At 45.6% G+C, this 20,363-nt stretch overlaps 1 protein-coding gene and 1 pseudogene across 11 annotated transcripts in view; one reads left to right on the top strand and one right to left on the bottom strand.

Moving 5' to 3' along the window:
* Nucleotides 1-20,363, top strand: part of LOC147431979 (uncharacterized) — a 125,751-nt gene that overhangs the window by 63,740 nt on the left and 41,648 nt on the right. For 8 of the 11 annotated variants that reach the window (XR_015185486.1, XM_086491798.1, XM_086491799.1 and 5 more), the window contains one exon: nucleotides 14,691-14,847. The exons of the other annotated variants lie outside the window; for them this stretch is intronic. Coding sequence is in view for 7 of the 8 variants with exons in the window: in XM_086491798.1 (XP_086347924.1) it covers nucleotides 14,691-14,847 (157 nt within the window). In the remaining variant the exon portion in view is untranslated. The remainder of the gene's footprint in view (nucleotides 1-14,690; nucleotides 14,848-20,363) is intronic. 11 annotated transcript variants of the gene reach the window in all.
* Nucleotides 15,727-18,796, bottom strand: LOC147431980 (uncharacterized; annotated as a pseudogene).

Below are 20,363 nucleotides of genomic sequence, written 5' to 3'. Positions count from 1 at the left end.
GGTACGCTCATGAAACATGGCATTTTGGATTAAATAGACAGCACTCTGGCTATCACATCCCAACACTGGAGTATTAGTAGGCATGCCAAGTTCTTTTGCAAGTCTTTCCAACCAAATGGCTTCCTTTGAAGCCTCTGTGGCTGAAATGTATTTAGCCTCAGTAGTACTCAATGCCACAATTTTCTGCAACCTAGAACACCCAGAGACCGATTAAGGGGCTGTCAACTCCCTTTTGATCCCATTATCATCACAATAACGCTGAAATTCAATAGATACATATTCTCCTTCATTGTCGGACTTGAGACATTTAAGCTTAGCACTCTTTTGAGTAGTGACAAAAGCATGAAACTTCTTAAAAGCATTAAAAGTCTCACTCTTACTTTTCAACAAATGCACCCATCCTTTCCTAGTACAGTCATCAATAAATGTAACAAAATACAATGCACCACCAAAAGACTTAACATGCATAGTGCATACATCGGAGTGAATAAGATCAAGAGGATTAGCTTTGTGAGAGACACCAGAGTAATAAAAAGATTTCTTTTGCTTTCCATAAAGACAATCGTTACAAAATTCCAAGTTTTTGCCTTTTACATCAACTCTCTTCAAAGAGGAAAGCACATCAATACCCTTTTGGCTCATATGGCTAAGTTTCTTATGCCACAATTCCGTATGTGAAGCAACTTCAGCAATAGCAAAAAACTTGCCAAGAAAAGCTTTGCATCGAAGATAGTACAAAGTACCTCTTTTAGACCCTTTTGCAACAAGCATAGAGCCCTGAAGCAACTTCCATGAACCCCCAACAAAGATGGTAGTAAAACCATGTGCGTTTAACTGGCCAACAGATAGCAAACTTTTCTTAATGCCTGGTACAAACCTGGCAGCACTCAATAAAAGCTCTTGACCATTGTTAAGAGCCAAGCGCATGGTACCCATTCCCTCAATATTGCAAGCAAAATTATCACCAAGGTACACCTTGCGATAATTACCTGCGACATATTTAGCAAAACACTCCAAAGATAAGAGTCACATGGAAAGAAGCACCAGAATCTACGGCCATCATTAGCACTAAGCAATGCATCAATGACATCTTTCTTTGAGATAAGCATGTCTTCTGCATTAGCTATCACCAAATCTGAGGGACATGAAGGCGCAACCAAGATTTCCTCAACGTCTGACAACTCCTCAATGACCACACTAGAGGATACATTTGCATTTTCAACATCCTTGGGGGAATCACGTGCTATTTTCCCCTTTCTTCTCATCTTTCTTCTTCTTCTCTTGCGCTTCCTTCTTCCTATCCTGCTCTTTCTTGAAATACCTGCTATCCTGCTCTTTCTTGAAATACCTGCAATCTGGTTTCTTGTGACCTTTCTGCCACATTGATAGCAAGTGACATCCTTATCCTTTGTCTTGCTCTTACTTCTATTTTTAGTCCTGTTGCTTGCATCACGCTTTTGATTTCTACCTCTTGCATTGTAGGCAGAGCTGTGACCTTCCCCACTAGACTTGCGTCTAATCTTTTCATTGAGAATAGACCCTCTCGCACCGTCTTATGTGAGGCTGGGACTGTTACTCAAGGAGACAACCAATGTCTCCCAAGAATCTGACAGTGTCATAAGCAAGAAAATAGCTTTTAGCTTATCATCAAATTGCTGAAGCCCACTATCGTGCAATTGACTCAACACACCTGTAAAAGCACTCAAATGCTCAGAAGCTGACTTTGAGTCATCAAGTTGCATATTCACCAACTTTTGTATCAAATGCACCTGGTTCACAGGCGTAGTGTTCTCATAATTGGACTTTAGCTTTTGCCATATAGCATAAGCAGTGTCTAAGCGCTTGATGTCCTTCAAAATGTCATCATTGATAGCCATTTTGATGTAGGCCATGGCCTTCTTATTCAACATGGCCCACTGTAAGTCAGACAAACCTTGCGGCTTATTCTCTTCCAATGCACCTTCACAAAATAAGAAAAGGATACCTTGCATGCGTTCTTGCCAAAGGTCGAAGCCTTGACCATCAAATCGTCTGATTTCCATCAAACTTTAGTGTCAGATGCGAAAGAGGTAGCAGCCATCTTAACTCAACCACAAGTGTGTATACAAGATAGATGCAATAGGCTAAAGATTTCAGCAAATAGGAGCAACCACAAGACTTTGCATACAAAAGACCACAGTTTCTTTACATGAAACAATCCAAATGTGAACTTTCAGCTAAATATATGATTTAAATCACCTGTACTCATCTTTTTACTCAAATCCTCGCACTAACGTCGATACATGTGATCCCATAAATTTGGTACACCTGCGTATTGCTGTTATAACCGGTAATAACCTGTAAATCACTTGTTTTGATCTACAAACAGCTTGTTTTTGGCTGTTTTGGCAGTTTTGGTGACCTTCTTGATCCTGGAAGCAAGGAGCTTCGCGATGGAAGGGAAAATCGTGGTGGGAAAGGAATATAGCTTGCTGTCCAGCAGCCGGCGCAGGTCCTGTTTCCGACCCTAGGGCTCTGATACCAGTTGAAAGCGCGAAGGAGAGGCTACATGGAGATGCGCAAGGTGGAAGAGTGTAGGTTTGGGCGGGGTGGAGCCAGGCGTGAGTGCAGGAAGCCTGTAGCGCTGCAGATCGAAAGCTGGGAGAGAGAGAGAGAGCTCGTACAATTTTGGGGAAACTCACATATGGGGTTTTGTGGATTTCCCACTTTTATTATAAGTGACTTAAAAAAATGTGTCCAGGGTCAATGTGAACCAGGATAAAGTATAAAAATATACATAAAGGGGGTCGTTTAGGGCCTTTAACCCAACATGATGGATTTAATCTGGCTACTGTGTGTCCAATCATGATAGTGCAGTAGTTTCCAGGAAAACTAGGGTCCACAGATTTGAAAATAGGTACGATCATATACATGCTCCAAGTTGAGAGAGAGAGAGAGAGAGAGAGAGAGAGAGAGAGAGAGAGAGAGAGAGAGAGAGAGAGAGAGAGAGAGAGAGAGAGAGAGAGAGAGAGAGAGAGAGAGAGAGGCAAGGGGGTGGGGCGGGCTGGATGGAGTTGGGACAGCGTGCAGGCAAGCTGGATAGCACACAGGCAGGGTAGCGCTAGGGAGGAGGGGGGAGGAGTGAACGATGGAAAGGGGGGATGCAGGTGCGTGAGCAGCAACGAGCTTGTGTACCAGTGTGACAGGCTTGGGCACCCCAAGTCGGAAATCTGGTGCACAGTCTTCTTGCAGTGATGATATCTCTTCTTTTGGGATGTGTAACTGTATACGGCTTGGAGATCTGGAGTTGGCTATGGGAGATTCTTTGGTGGAGTTTTCGGCCTCTTCTTGTTAGGGTGGAATTTCTTCCCTCACTCCCTTGCTCCTAGCTTTTGTTGTATCACCCATCTTTTGTCACTTTGCATCATTGTTAGTTTTTCCCCTATGGTTTGTAATCATTGAATATCTCACGGGGTTTTTGCACTATCAGATTTGTTATCCTTATATGCCTACGGGCTGATGTAATGCCTTTGAGCTTGTAATTTTGATTGTGTATAATACAAAAGGGTACGAAACCCCACTTATTTTGCGCGCATGCGTGCGCGCACACTTTTTTTTTGGGTAAATCACTATCTGTGGGAAACCTCAAAGAGAGGAAAACCCATCAAAAAGATGTACAAGAGAAGGAACACAAAAGTGTTCGGCTGTACAAAATAGCTAAAAGCATTCATAGCAAAGCTGATGTATCTCTGCAGTGATATCACCAACTTCTAAGGCGAACCGTAAAGACTGCCTAAGGGAAAGCTTGAAGAAAGGCAGGGGATTTGCATGAATGCAATGGAACATATAGCCATTACGATGTCGCCATAGGCTCCAGTAAGCCCAAAACCTGACCCACACGAAGAAGATTGCAAAACGCTGCAATGCCAGTGAGAAGATACCAAAAACCCAAAACCGTTTATGGAAGACCGTCGTGGGAAACGGAGCCGCATACACGTAGAAACCCGACGAAGGAAATCTCGAGTAATACAACAATCCCACAAGAGGTGACAAACATCCTCTGCAGCAGATGAGCAACGGACACATGATGAGGGGTGGATATGGCGCTTCCTAAGAAAGGTACCCACAGGGAGCACACCAAGTAAACACCGCCAAAGAAACAAACTCTCCTTCAACGGCAAATGGCTTTCCCATAATGCAGATAGAAGCCTTCTCCACCAAATATCGGATTTATGCATGTGCCAAAGAGCGTTGCAATGATCAACAAGCCATGGTTGAGGCAGAAAAAGAGCATATGTCCGGCCAACATAAATATCTTGAAAGGGCGTTTCCCAAAGATTCCAGTCAGACATGCGATCACCATCAGCCAAAGGTGAAATGGGCAAAAAAACGATCAACATTTGCTGCAATTCTCTCCAGAACTGGCGATAACGCATGCCCAATCCAAAACGGCGAGCGGCAAATGGAAACTCCAAAGTGAAACCAGCTGCATCCACCACATCCTCAACCACTCGAATGCCACAGCAGGAGAGGAAATACGCCTGGCGAGGCGAGCGGATAAGAGAAAAGGCCCGGCTCCAATGAAGGCTCTTAAGCGAAGTGAATTTCCTTCCCTCCGAGCATTCCACGATAGATGAATCGTAACCTGTTTCCAGGTAGAGAGCAAGGTGGAAGCAAGCGGGCATCCAGGAATATGGCCATCCATCTTACCAAATACTACCTCCCAAATGGATGATTGCCAGTGACCAAATGAGGATGTAACCACATGCTGACTCAAGTGTGCAAACATAAGAGTTCAAGGCTGAGATTGTTGCGTAAGTGTAGGGAAAAGCATAGCCTTCCTAGCAAGGACATGCATACGCAGGTCCAAAATATTTAGACCACCAAAGCGCTAAAGTTTTCCCATTGCCATCAGACGTAGGCCTTTTTTGTGTGCACGAGTTTGCCACAAATGAGACAAAGTGGCCGACATGAGGGAATCAAGACAATGGCAAGGCCAGTGCAACAATGGCAAAAAGAACTGAACATATGCCATGAGGATACTCTGAACAATTAGCAGGCGAACATGCAGTGGCCAAGTAGAAAGCTTCCAGTAATGCAGTTTAACATTCAAGCGATGCATAACCCAGTTTACTTTTTGCGTGTGAGTGACGTTCCATCCAATTGGATAATCCAAATGCCCGGTGATCACATTTGGAGGAAGAGTCTCTCCTCGCCACAACAAAGCATGCCAATCCCAAGAACGAAGTGGCAAAAGCTTTGATTTACGAAAGTTGACGCTAAGACCAGCCGCAATCACAAACAATTCCAAAGCTTCCATAATCACTTGAACATCACTCCGTTGATTGTGGGGCATAAACAACGAGTCATCCGCATAAGCCTTCCCAATAAAGGTATGACCCGATGGTAACTGCAAACCATGAGGACGCTACGCAGAGGTCAAGTGATCAAGATACATCAACAAAGGGTGAGTGGCAATAGCATACAGCAAAGCGCTAAGAAGGCAAGCTTGCCTAACCGAACAACCAAGCGGCCACGATTCTGTCAATTCCCCTTCCAGGATCCCCGAAGACGTACTACAAGCATACAAGAAATAAACCACATTGGCCAATTTAGGACCAAACCCTAGAAACCTCATTGTGGTAGCAATGAAGTCCCATTTCACAGTGTCAAAGACCTTTTCAATATCAACTTGCATGACCAGCACATCCTGTTGCGTGTACTTAGCATACTCCATGCCAATCATAACATTAGCCAAATTGTCCATGATTTGGCAACGAGGAATAAAACCATACTGAGCTTGATGAAGTCGTGTAAACAGATAGTCCTTGATGCGGTGGACCAACATTTTAGCCAAAATCTTGTAAACCACCGGCATCAAAGTTATGGGCCGCCGATGAGAGAACTGCTCGCAAAGCGCTTGCTTGGGCAACAATGTAAGTAAGCCCTCTTTTCATGATACTGACAGATCGTGTTTCTCCCATGCCTCATTTAACATGAAAAGCAGGGGCTGTTTAAGAGCATCCCAAAAGGAGAGGAAAAATTCCACAGTAAGTCCGTCCCAGCCGGGAGATCTCCAACGGCCCAAGGCAAGCAAGGCACCATGCAATTCGGAAGCAGAGAAAGGATCCTCAAGGCATTGTGCCTCTTGCAAAGACAAGATTGGACGAATAGAAGAAAACAACAATTGACGCGCTCGACAAGTTGCCAAAGATGGCTGAGATGGGGCATCAAACACCTGACGATAATGTGAAACCATAACCTCAGCAAGTTCTCGCTTCGAAGAAGTCCAAGCACCCGAGGGAAGCATAACCTGCTTAATTGATTGTGAGACCCTTGAATGATGCAAAATGCTTAAAAAAGTTCTTCGAAGCACAACCTTTATCCATAAAAGCCTATTGACATGCACGCATCTGTCATTTAGCAATTTTCCTCTTATCATTTTGCTGAATACACACATTAGCTTCACATAGCTCCATCATTTCAGAGTCAGACAGGGGACGGAAATCAGTCAATTGTTGTAGTCGTTGACTAACCCGTTTCGCATCAACGACATTTCCCCGAATGAACTGCATATACTGCGTGCCATAGTCACAAATTACAGTTTGTACTCTCATGATAAAACGATACCAGGCAGCGTCCGAATAAATCAATATGCATGTGAGTCAGCAGCGGGGAAATAATATCGGCAATCATGTGTCGAAAAACTTCATGAGTAAGATAGGCATTATTAACATGCAACAAGCGTTTCCTGTGAAGAGGCCGATCACAAGAGACTGTTCAAAGTACAAAGACAACAAAAGAGGATATTGGTCCGATAGCTGCAGGGCATAATCTATCCTCATGTCACATACAAATTCTTCATACTGTTGCCCATTAAGCAAGTACCAACGATCTAGTCGTGCTCTATAAGAAGAATGAGCAGCATGCTGAAAGGTAAAACCAGAAGCATCGAGATGCAAACAAGGCCATCAATCATTTGAGCAGAGGCAAAAAGAAGATCCCATTCGTGTTTTTCCGCATGCAACATATGCGAATTTCTTGTGGTGCTGTCAAGCAAATCAGGGGTAGTATTGAAATCTCCACAAAGAAATGCATTCAAGGTCCAGGGTGAGACGAAATTTCTCGCCATAAAGCAGCTCTTTGCCCAGAGGCCATGTATGCATAGGTACCTCCAAATTCATGAACTCGACCATTCAACAAACATTGTACAACCATCCACCGGCCATGTGGATCTTTGTATAGTAGAACAGGTTAAAGCTCATGGTGAACCAACATCAATAAACTCGAGAAATCTTGCAAGCCAGCGTACGCAATCCAATAACCGGCAAAATAGGAACATTGACCAGTAAACTTGTGCTGATTATGCTCTTGTAGTACAACTATGTCTGCCCTACATGTATGTACATAGTGCCAGGTCAGACGCCATTTGTCAAGGTTGCATAACCCACGCACATTGTATGAGATGTATTTAATGTGACTTTGCATTTGGAAACATATGTAAAAGAGGCAACAAACATAGTAATCAAGTGGAGATGCCCATAGACACGTCTCCATCTACTACAGCCATACGCGGACCCGGCCTCTGAGTCAAAGCAAGACATGTCCATAGGGTTCACAGGCGAGGTGGAAGTCTCACCGAGGAGTACATCTTTGTAAGAGTGCATCGCTTTTTCCCATGCATCAATCAATGTGCGATTGTCATTACATGGAAGTTGCTTAAACGATGCATTCTTGTTGGCATTACGAGAAGAAAGTGATGTGCGAATCTTCATTGATTTTTTTGGCATCACCCATGAATTGACATCAGTAGGTCCAACATTTTTGCCTTTAGCAGCAACCCCATTCCCAGGATTAGTGAGTTGTTGTGCCTTGCCTTTCCCTTCTTCCACATTCGAAGCCACCTTAGTAGTAGAGGCTCCACTTTGCTTGACTTCGCCTGTGGGTTTTCGTGCAGGGATAGATGTGGACGAAGGAACAGCAGAAGGAGGGGGTTGCAAGACCGTGAGTTGCTGTGCCTTGCCTTTCCCTTTTTCCACATTCGAAGCCACCTTAGCAGTAGAGGCTCCACTCTACTTAACTTCGCCTGTGGGTTTTCTTGTAGGGATAGAAGGAACAGCAGAAGGAGGGGGTTGCAAGACCGGCTTTGGACATTCGGATTGCATATGGCCAAATTTGCCACATCGAAAGCATGAATTCGCAAATTTACCCCATTCAAGTTTAAAGGGGCGCTTGCCTACCCATGGATCTCTTGAATCAACCATAATTCCTTCAGGGGTAAGCTTGTCAATGTCCCAGAGAATGCAAAACCTGTTTGTATTCGCATCCAATTTTGGGGGACAAATGACCTTACCAAGCTGCGTGGCCAACAACGGCAGGAAATGTCTCCACGTGCGAGGGAAATCAACAAGTTCCACCCACACAGGGCATTTGTGACGAATGAGACTCTGGTAATCTTTAGTGAGTGCCCATAGGAGAACATGTGTCATCTGCGTATTAAAGAAAGAGGGGAGACATCTCAAGCAAAAGATTCTAGCTTCCATATCTGCGAGCAAAACTTCATAAAATCCACGCGCCCCGAAATAGACACCACGGACAGCTTGTCGCTTAAGGAGAAAATCAACCCATTGCCCGACATCTTGCGCAGTAGGCATTTTCCCTAGGAAAAACAGGCTAACTGCATTCATAGCGTATAGCGCAAATGGGTCCATGAGGTCTTGTATCGGAATGCGCACCTCAAGAGCAGGCGCCTGACCATTCCATGCCCGTTGAGCCTCCTCAAAGTCCTCATACAAGCATGCTTTGATCTCGAAATCGGCCTCCGACGTGCGTTCCATTGCTTTCTGACGCTTAAAGACGCACAGAGAGTCGAACATAAATTAAAAAGCCTTGCCAAACAAAACCAACTGTCTAGAAAATTCCGCAAATAACTGAGGAACCAAAGCTCTGTATAGACTTTGCACAATAAAGCATCCAAAACCACAACACAGGTACATCAACTGAGCACTGCCCATATACTTTTGAGCTTGACACAATACCAAACCTCTATTCAGCCTGATAACATCACCTGCCAACTGAAAGCAACGTCACCTGCCCTGATAGACCTGTTGTAAATCCTTGACGCAGACAGTGTACTGTACAGGCTGTGGCAGATCATGCGCAGAGAGAGGAGATTCGCAGAAGCTGAGGGTAGCTAACAGGCTCACGCAGGCTGCCAAATAAGCTTCGTGCAGGCAACAAACCAGGGTTCGGGCAGATTCGCGCCGAGATTGCAGGATTTAGGGTTCGCGCCAGTGCTCGTTACACCTTGCTGCTTGATTTAGGGTTCGCGCCAGTCTCTCTCACATGCTGGAAGCTGCGCCTCTTTTGCATTCGCTCAGAGCAGCAACAAAACACACACACACACACACACACACACACACACACACACACACACACATAGAGAGAGAGAGAGAGAGAGAGAGAGAGAGAGAGAGAGAGAGAGAGAGAGAGAGAGAGAGAGAGAAATGAAATGAAATGAAATGTTATATTAACGTCTTCAAAAGGCCAAAATGACCTATGAGACCAATCAGTTACAAAATAGTGAATCTAATACCATGTCTGGGTACAAAAGAACTAGAAAAGAACTAGAAGTGGAACAAAATACTACTACTACTACTACAATCTAAAACTACGTGGGTGTAGCAGCTGATACAATAGGTACCCGGTAAACTGGATGTAACAGTGTGTGAAACAAAGATGGAAGAAATGGTGAGGATCCATCCTCATCTGCACTCTGGATGTCGAGAGAGTATGGCTCGAATCTTCTGTTGTAGTCTCCGTCGATGCTGTGTAGCTCCTCTCCTCAGTCGCGGTCGTCTGTATCTCTGTAGCTCCAATGCTCGGTCGATGAGAGTGCCAGTAGTGGTCGAATGAGTGTGGGACGAGCTCTGCAGTGGTGGCTGCTCCTCTGGCTGTCCCATATCTAGTGAAAAGAAATCTGTAATGTGTCTCTGGGACTGCCTCTCTCTAGCTCTCCCCAGTAAAGTGTCTCTATACCTGTGTAACTCAAGTAGATATACTCCAAGACATCTCTGATCCTCATAACTCATGACCCTAGATAGAGGACCAAAACCCTCTCTGAATAAGCAGTGGAAACGCCCCCGTATCTCATAGAACACTGTGCAATGACATATGTAGTGCAACTCTGTCTCTGGCTCTCTCTGGCATAATCGGCATATCCTGCTGTCTGCTGGTATCCCTCTGAATCTACCAGTCTCAATCTCGAGCTGATGTGAGGATGTGCGTATCTGACCAATGGCACAACGCAAACCATGAGACATATGTGTGTCCATGTAGCTGGGTCGAATCACAAACCCATCTCCTGTGAGGTGGAGAAGATGCTCTCTATAGAAAGCCATCTTCGTGCTCAACTCCTGAGGCGGCTCTATCCATGTCCTCCTGGTGTCGAGCTGGATCAGGTCCTGACGAATGAGTCTAGTGATCTCCACCCGTGTAAGAGACAGCGAGGGTGCCTGAAGAGAATACTGGAAAGGGGGAAACCTGTCCATGGTGAAGCCATGCGTCTGAAACCATGAAGTCATCTGTGCATACCAGCATGAAGTGTCCCCCTGTAGAGCTAACTGTCTGGAAGACTCAAGGGCCAATCTAGCATATCTGTCTCTAGTAGTATCCCATAGGGTGTGCACAAAGGACACTGATCTGGTAAGCGCCTCAATCTCCATGGGGGGGGCAGCTAGCTCTGCTCGAATGATCGCGTGAGGTACGGAGGCCTTGGCTCTAATCAATCGGGAGATCATAGATACCAAGGGCCTCTCCATACGTCTCCAACCATCCTGGCCTACAGAAGGTCCCCATACCTGTACCCCATACATCATAGCTGAGGCTACTAAAGTATCAAAGAGCCATAACTTTGTCCGAGGTTCCTGGAACTGAACCTGCGAACACATCCTCTCCAAGCCTCCCAAGGCCGCATAAGCTCTGGTTAGTCTAGTCTTTGCTGCTCTCCCCAAAGAAAACCTCGGCCCAGTGAAGACTATCCCAAGGTAAGTGTATGCATCTGTATACTCCACAATCTCTTGACCATACGTGAAGGTCGGTGCCGATCTCCTGATCCACTGCGGTGTGGTGTTAAACACCATGACCTTGGTTTTACCAAGGTTTACAGGCAATCCACTATCCTCTGCAAAACTGTGTAATGCATCCAACTGTCGCTGCATACCCTCTGGTGAGTCAGAGATCAAGACAATATCATCAGCATATAACAACAATGGGATCCACGTCCCTGCTAGCTGGGCACCTCTATCACCCTCTCTGTCAATGTAATCAGACACCTCATCAACATACATACCAAATAGAGTAGGAGACAATGGGCAACCCTGTTTCACCCCGATAGTGGAGTGAACTAAGTCAGATATCCCCTCTGGGGTGCGTACATGTCCCATCACTGATCTGTATAAAGCCATAATCCCCCAAATCAACACTGTGGGCACCCCCATCTCCTGCAGTCTGCGCATCAGTCGAGCTCTCGGTACCATGTCAAATGCTTTGCGGAAATCCACAAAGCTACAATAAATCCGTCTCCCATGTGACCTGCCCTCCTCAATGATAGCTCTGAGTGTCAGAATATGGTCAAGAGTGGAGAAACCCCTCCTGAAAACTGCCTGTCCCTTTGCCCGTACACCCTCACCCTTTGCCCAGTTACTCAACTGCTGCTCAATAATGGATGCATACAATCGTGCCAGTGTGTGTCCAACCATAATAGTGCGGTAATTTCTAGGCTCTGTAGGATCACCTGCCTTGAATATAGGCACAATAGTAGACAACCTCCAAGTCTCAGGTAATCCCTCACACATGGCACGATTGAACAACACTGCAAGAACCTCCATCAGCATATCCCTAGCATGTATAAAGTGCTCCGCTACTAGACCGTCATGATCGTAAGCCCTCCTGGTCCTCATCCTGTCAATGGCTCTCTTTACCATCTCAGTGGTAAAGAAGGTGCTCGTAGGTGGACATGGCTCTGTAGGATCTGGAAGGGGATCCTGCCCAGGAACCGTATATAACGATGTCGCATACTGGCCCCACACATCAGGAGAAGTAATCACTGGGGGAGGGGAGTGCTCATGGAAGAGTCGCCATGCCTCGCCTGAGTCTCTACTCAAGAACAACTGATACAAGTCTCGCTCCATCTGGGCCAGGTAAGCTCGTTTCTTCTTTCGCACAAGGCGCCGGAAAGCAATCCGCGACTGTCTGTAGGTGATGACTCCTAAATGAAGATCCCTCTGAAGCTGGGCTCTCATCTCTCTGCACTCCTCATCATACCAACTATTCTGGGGCATGCTCCCAGAATGTCGCCTCCGATCCGGTTGAGTGTGTGGGTATGCCTCTGATGCTGCATCATGTAGTGTCTCAGTCAATAAAGTAGTGCACTCCTCTACTGAGAGGCCTGGAGCAACTGTGCATAGACGATCCCAGATCGCCTCTGTATAAACCGAGTCAGTCTCTGGTGTAAATGTATAACGGGTGTGTGACCTGCCTCCTGATTTCTGGGCTGTACTAAACTGAAAAGATACGGACAGTGTCAAGAGAGCATGATCCACTGCTACGCCCACTGGTCTGGCTCCCACTGTGAAATCCTGAATACAAGGAATAAAGCTCGGCTGTGTCATAACATAGTCCACTGTACTGGCCCCATGTCTGTGTGGAAAGCATGTGAAGCCTGCTGCTCCAGGAAACCGCTGTAAGCCATTAAGTATGGCTAGCCCATGTGTAGTCGTCATCTCCGTGAGGTATCTCCCATACTCAGTCTGCTCTCTGTCATGTGAGCATCTGTCAAACCCCAGCTCACCCACATCCAACTCTCTAAGCATCTCATCTGAGGTGTCGTAGAAGACTGTCTGACAGTTGCCCGTTCGAGCATTGAAGTCTCCTAGGAGGATGATATCACCATCCCTAGAAAACTCCCATATATCATCATCTAGAATTGAGAAAGGCGACTGCCCTCTGGATACAGCATATACTGACGTACTGGGGGGGAAGTAACATATAGCAATATATAGAAATCGACCTATGTCAGCTCTCAGCCTCACTCACATGTATCTAGCCTGATCATCTCTCCGTACAATATGTAGTAGTGGCTGTAGCTCCTCCCTAAACAACACCGCTACTCCTCCTGAACCTCTACTCCCATGCTCAGATCTCGTGACTGTTCTGTGGGCTGTCTCCCATTTGTATCCCACCACATGTGGCAACAGTTGGCCAGGGGCCTGGTGAGTCTTTGAAAAGAAAACAATGTCCTTGTCTCTGAAACTGTCCTCAAAGGCACCAACATCCAACCTCATAGACCCATTACAATTCCAAGTCGCCATCCTCAATGTGGTCCCATAGGTCTCGCACCGTCATGTAGAGCGCCGCTCTACAATCACCACCCGACCATCTCTGTAAAAGGCCATCTTCCCCTTCTCCCTTGCCGCTTGAATCTCGGGCATTACTTCTCTCATATGCGCAAGTTGTGAGAGAGTGAGGTCATCGCCTAAGAAAATACCTGTCTTCTTGAGAGTAGGTCTCTTCCTCAAGAATTCCTTCTTCTCTTCCAATGAAGGGAAGCGTAGTATGAGAGCTCTTTCCTTTGAAGATTCTCCGGGGCCGTCACTCTTCTTGCCCACTCTCCATGCCTTTGTGTGTGAAGGCTTCTCCACCCCCATCATTGATGTGAGGCTTGTGACCTCTTTTTCCACATTGTTTATGTCCTTGAGGCCGGTTACCCTCACATGTAGAGCCCGCACCCTCCTTCTTTGTTCCTCTTCGAGGGTCATGTTGATAAGAGTGGGTGTACAAGGAGCTTCCTTACCTTTCCCTTTCTTGGCAACCTCAATCCATTTTTCGGCCTCCTACTTTCTTTTGCGTTTCGGATATGACCGCGGCCCATGACTTCTTCTCCTCATTGATGTTGTCAATTTCTTCCCTCAAAGAGGGCTGAAATTCCCCCTCTTCAAGCCCATTTTTTGACCGTGTTTCCAACACTTCTTTGTGGAGGTCCAAAATGCTATTCTCCAACGTGGCGATCTTGTTGAGAAGATGATCCTTCTCGTCCTTCCACCTCTTCTCCTTTTCTTCATTTTCTCGGAGGAAAACAGTCTTCGCGTTCCTCCAATCTTCCATCTCTTTTCTCCATGCTTTCATTTCCAATTCAATGATGGAAATTCGTTTGGAGTGAAGCATATATTTGAGTTTGCTTGTTGCCATAGGTGAGGTTGGGGATGACATGAGAGAGAGAGAGAGAGAGAGAGAGAGAGAGAGAGAGAGAGAGAGAGAGAGAAGAGAGGATTGATGTTTCTAAAGTGCAGAAAATGCAGCAAACCCTAAAACGCAGATCTGTCCAACAACCCCAAAAAAAAAAAAAGAAAAAAAAAGAAAAAAAAAAAGAAGGTCGCGAGCCCTAAAAACAGGTCGCGAACCCTAAAATACAGCAGCAAACCCTAAACGAAAGCATGGTAAAGAGAGAGAGAGATGGCGAGAGAGCAGGGGGCGGGGGGTGCAGAGCGCGCGAGCAGAGGCGGGGGCGGGAGCAGCAGGAGAGAGAGAGAGAGAGAGATTTTTGCATGCATATCCTCCTTTCTTTAAAAAATATTCAAATGGACGTATCTATCTTTATAAAAAAAATAGAAGTTCGAGTATAAGGTGACATAGTTTTTCCTGCCTCTATATAGAGATAGGTGTTCGGAGGCTGAAGTAAAAATGGAGGATCAGCTTAGAGAGATCAGAGCAGAGGTGCAACAATCCAGAGGTCTTATTAAACAACTGGAAGATGAAGTGAAAGCATTGGAGCTAAATATTGCTGCTATGCAACAAAAGAATTCTTCACAGGTAGAAGTTTGAAATTATAAATTGGCTTCTTATCATGTCCATTCGATTGTGCGTGTACGTGTGTATATAGATGCTTGTTATTATATCTATTGTTGCACACCAAATTCAAGATTTTGTTGAATATAAAAGGCTATGAAGTTGATAAGAGATCAATTTCACTATATATGTAAGCCTTATCAACTACTAAGTTAAGTTAAAGAAACTTGTTGGGGAAAATGTTATTCAAACGAGATATGGAGCGGGATTGTGGCTTGGAGCATTGGAATGCTAACCTGCGAATGTTTTTAGATGACAATAGAGTGGTTATGTGCGAGATTGTCCAATTTTTGTTGGTTGATGTTTCTTTACAAGTAGAGAACATTTAGGAAAAATTATCAAGCTCACTCATTTGTGCGAAGACTTTTGGTAGTGCAGACTTGTCATTGCATTATATTTCTCTAAATCTTTATGATTATTATGATTGTAAGCACTTTTGGAGGACAATGATTGACTTTGAAAGATATCTTTTTCTTTCTTTTTTACATTTATCTCCGAAGTGGTAAGCAAGCAAAACTCCCTTACTTTAATCTTAGGGAGAAAGAAGTCATGCGACAAATGATCCCTTTAGAGGGAACTTTGATATGGATTGCTCATGAACTCACTCCACTATACTTGTCCCTCAACATCCCTCTTCTCCTCCCCTAGTTGGAATTGGGCCTTGAGGATTGTCTCGTGGAATATGCAGAGGTGGGGGGGAGGAAGGGGGAAGGGGGGTTCAGGTTTCTCAATATGTACGGGCTTGAAAGCCAAAATTTATGTGTAACCTTCGTAGATGTAGAGAGGTGCTACAACAGAATGTGATTTGGGTTTGCATTTATTTCTGTTGATTAAGAGCATCACCTATGCGAGAGTGGGCACTCGCTTGGCAGTCGGTATGACACTTTTTGGTTTGTTGGCTTTGGTGCTTTGGGTGCCTTCGGGGTTGTGTGTATTTCTATGGTGGATTCCTAACGGCATGCCATAGTGGATAGGGGTGCTGTTAGGTGCAGCTGTTAGGTGCAGCTGTTAGGTGCAGCGGAATAAATGTTGTATTTTCTCAAGATTAGTGATCTTTATTGCTCAAGGTTCCTTTTAGTTCTTAGGGAAAGAGAGAGCTTTCCGTCTTATGGATAGTGCTATGATCACGAACAAAGTGAGTGGATATTGTGCGTGCAAGTGAATGAGACTGAGAGAAGGAGAGAGAAGAGATACGACACCCGAGAGGTTGTAAAACCCTCCTCCGAAGGCCCCACTCTCGTCGGCGAGAGTGGTCTACTTTGATTGCACAAGGGTGTACAATGCGTATGCAATGGAGTGATGCAATGGGACTACGCCGATGACGACGACGATGGTGACGACGACGACTTCATGGCTAAAATCTGAGATCTTCTAATCGTTGAATTTCGGGACTGTTTCGGTGGCTGAAAATGACTGTTTTGGCTGCGTTTTTATGGCTGAAAATGGGGGAACATCTGCAACCAATTTGGGGTGAAATCTGCAAATCTTCTATCTGCTGAATTCTGACTCTATGTCGGTGACGATGTCGATGACGACGATGCGACGACGATGCGCTGAAAAGGCAGATGCTGAAATCTGCGTTTTCCGGGCTGAAACTGTAAACCTTGCGGAAACTGACCGTGTGGCGAGAAACTGCTGCGGGAAGGTGAGATTTGCGAGGTTCGGGACTTGATCTGCGGGTACTAAGGGCTGAAAACTGAAAATGCTGATGTTCTTTGACCTTCCGTCGCGGAGAATCTGCAAAACGCTAGGGTTTGTAGTTGATGCAAAAATGCTAGGGCTGAAAATGTGTAAATCTGACGCCGATTGTCTGCAAAGGCAAAACGCTAGGCTGATCTGCTGTCTGCTGTAGTCGCTGGGGCTGATTTGCTGTGCAAAACGCCAAGGCTGGTTCTTCATGCAAAAACGCTAGGTTGATGGATCTGCTCCAAAAACGCTAGGCCTCTTGGGGGGGTTCTGCTGAGAAGTTGCATGTTGAGCATGTGCTCCTACTATCTCTTCTGCCAGAAAGTGCTAACTTGGGTTTGCTTATATATTAACTTAGCAAAGTTGCCCTACCTACTTTTGTTGGAAAGTCACTTAAAAATAATAAGTGAAAATAACCAAAAATAGGAAAATAGGCTAAATGCACTGGAAAATTTCCCTAGCTGATGCTAATGGATTCTGATGGGAATTCCGATGATCATGCTGTGTGCAACCGGAGGATATGCATCTATGCTAAGTGATTGGGCATGCACGGTCTTCGAATAGACTCACAAAAGTGCCAGATCACTGCTAATCTAGACTTGACTGAACTGACTGAACCCTGCTGTGGTGTAGCTTGTCCACGGACACATAGGGTTGGGATGTGTCACGTGACATCCCCTCCTTTTCAAAGTGAGGTACTAGTACCGAACTGTATGGCGTCGAGGGAGATTGCCAACAGCATCCGGAATCCTGGGAGGGACTCTTCGCCGGCCCACTTTGATGTGTGGGTCGTGCGGTACTTGAACTTCGTAAAGGTCTGCAACGCTTGCTTCTTTGGGCCGTGCCGAAAGCGACACAAAGTCTTCTGTGGCTCCTTCCTTGCTTCAACTTCGTCTAGAGTCGTGCTTCCTTCTTCTTCAAGAATCTCCATGGCTAAAAATTCCTGAAACCATCTCCAACACAAAACCATGAACATACCTATTCCATGTAAAGTGAAGGAAAAAAATCTTGTCTTTTCTAAAGACTGTGTATGCAATGTAGATGAACATAGAGACAGAGTGATAACCCGTTCATCAAACACATGCAAACAATGAGGTCGAATCTTTTCTGTTTGATCGAAATCAATCAACTGTGGCAAATCACAATGGAAATGCCCATGCTTGGTGCTCATACAATCATGTGCTCGTTCGGAAACTGTGTCATGCCACAAAAGGAACATAGAATGTGACTTCTTGACATACAGAATTTTCAACTTTTCAAGAACAATCCGCATACATGCGTGCTCATCCATGAGAGAAACGTGCTCAACATGCAATATGTCTTGCCTAGTAAAAGGGATCACATAACGATGCTAACTAAAATACAGGAAACCTTTACGAATGAAACACTCGAACAATGCGTGCGTATCAATCACGCGAACACATAATACTTCCTATGAGGGTTCTTTGGACCAAGGCTCGAGAGCCAAGATCGCTTCTTCCGGATCTATCGAATCGTCTTGTGGGGGATCTGTGGACCTCGACTCGAAAGCCAAGATCGATTCTTGGTGATTGATCGAATCTACAACGAGGTTAGCTTCGCTAGAAAAAGCATCAACTAACACATCATCCTTGTGAACAATCACATCTTCTTCATGCAACTCATCATGCTTGTGAGAAATCACATCTTGATCATGCAAATCATCATGCTTGTGAGAAATCACATCTTGATCATGCAAATCATTATGCAAATCATTGGCATCCAAATCATCATGCTTATCATTGTGCTTCAAATCATCATGCAAGTCATTGTCAATCAAATCATCATCATGCTTCACACAATCATGCAAATCCTGTGTGTCATGCTTTGGAGAAGAAGAGACTGAGAGAGTCTCCTTTCCCCAAATCTCTTGCATCTGTGCCTGAACTTGAGAATAGAGTCGCCAAAACTCTTTGTTGTGGTGGTCGCTCTTTTCTTTGAGGGCTTTGTTCTGGCGATCAAATTTTGCCTGTCTTGTTTTGTTCTCTCGCGCTATGGCTGCCATTCTTTCTTGGTACTTACGCTCGATGGCTGCCATGTCTTCTTCGTAGGCTTTTCTTTCTGCTTCTCTTTCTTGGTCCAACTCCTTCCTAGGAGTTAGCGCAATCCTTGTCGTAGATGGAAAAGGGGGAGGGTCGGAAAAACCTCTTGGTGGGGAAAATTCTTCCTCGCCTCTCTCATGCTCGTCACCTCCAAGCGAAGTATCCATTCAGCTTCGAGTGATGACTATTCTGAAATCGTGGGTTCTTGGGTTCTTAAGTTCACGAGGAACTTGGGTTCTTGGGGGTCTTGGGTTCTTAAGTTCACGAGGACCTTGGGTTCTTGCGGGTCTTGGGGTTCTTGAGGTTCTTGAGGTTTTCTTTCGCTTGCAAATCGCGTTGAGAAGGATCTTCTCTTCACTCGGGTTCTACTCTTTTCTGCGAGCGCACCCCTTGGTGGCCTTGCGCTCACACCAAGGTTGCTTTTTCCCACCTCACGTCGATTGGCCGGCCGCTAAGTGCACGGTCCGCTCTCAATGAGTGAAAAGAGACACAAGGGAAGGCTGGACAAGCCCTTCTTTCTTGGGATTTTTGTCACTCTTCAACAAAACACGATTAGGAATCGCCACGCCCAAGTAAACTTGGGTTCGTGCGATTGCAACAGGCAAAAAAAATTCTTGTGGTTCTTGTGGTTCTTTCCTTGAGTAATGCAGAACACTTCCAAAGCTCTGATACCAATGTTAGTGCAGTGGAATAAATGTTGTATTTTCTCAAGATTAGTGATCTTTATTGCTCAAGGTTCCTTTTAGTTCTTAGGGAAAGAGAGAGCTTTCCGTCTTATGGATAGTGCTATGATCACGAACAAAGTGAGTGGATATTGTGCGTGCAAGTGAATGAGACTGAGAGAAGGAGAGAGAAGAGATACGACACCCGAGAGGTTGTAAAACCCTCCTCCGAAGGCCCCACTCTCGTCGGCGAGAGTGGTCTACTTTGATTGCACAAAGGTGTACAATGCGTATGCAATGGAGTGATGCAATGGGACTATGCGGATGACGACGACGATGGCGACGACGACGACTTGATGGCTGAAATCTGAGATCTTCTAATCGCTGAATTTCGGGACTGTTTCGGTGGCGGAAAATGACTGTTTTGGCTGCGTTTTTATGGCTGAAAATGGGGGAACATCTGCAACCAATTTGGGGTGAAATCTGCAAATCTTCTATCTGCTGAATTCTGACTCTATGTCGGTGACGATGTCGATGACGACGATGCGACGACGACGCGCTGAAAACGCAGATGCTGAAATCAGCGTTTTCCGGGCTGAAACTGTAAACCTTGCAGAACCTGACCGTGCGGCGAGGAACTGCTGCGGGAAGGTGAGATCTGCGAGGTTCGGGACTTGATTTGCGGGTACTAAGGGCTGAAAACGCTGAAAACGCTGATGTTCCCTACAAGCTGCCCCGCACAAACTCGGCTGAATTTCCACTGTTCCAGCCCGATTTCGGCAGCATAACTGTACTAGAACCCTTCACAGTCAGTATTCCCACGCATTGAATGACTTTCCCGACGCATACGGGCACTTTGCAAAACCTGGCGAGAATCTGCAGCACGCTGAATTCTCTGTTTTCAGCTCTGAAAATGCGCCAGATCACCTGTACAGCGGTCCCCTTGCGTCCCTGAACCTCCTGGGGGTATTAGGGTCCGTTTAAGGCCAAAACCCTAAACCTGCAAAAATACACAGCAAGCTTTAATTCACTGTTTCGGGTTCCGTTTCACGTGCCGGTCGCATCCGTAGCA

The sequence above is a fragment of the Adiantum capillus-veneris genome, chromosome 20 (genome assembly GCF_014529385.1).
Source record: "Adiantum capillus-veneris isolate H3 chromosome 20, ASM1452938v2, whole genome shotgun sequence".
NCBI classification, from domain to species: Eukaryota; Viridiplantae; Streptophyta; class Polypodiopsida; order Polypodiales; family Pteridaceae; genus Adiantum; species Adiantum capillus-veneris.
The sequence above is the reverse complement of the archived record's forward strand: the minus strand, read 5'-3'. Positions and strand labels throughout refer to the sequence as shown.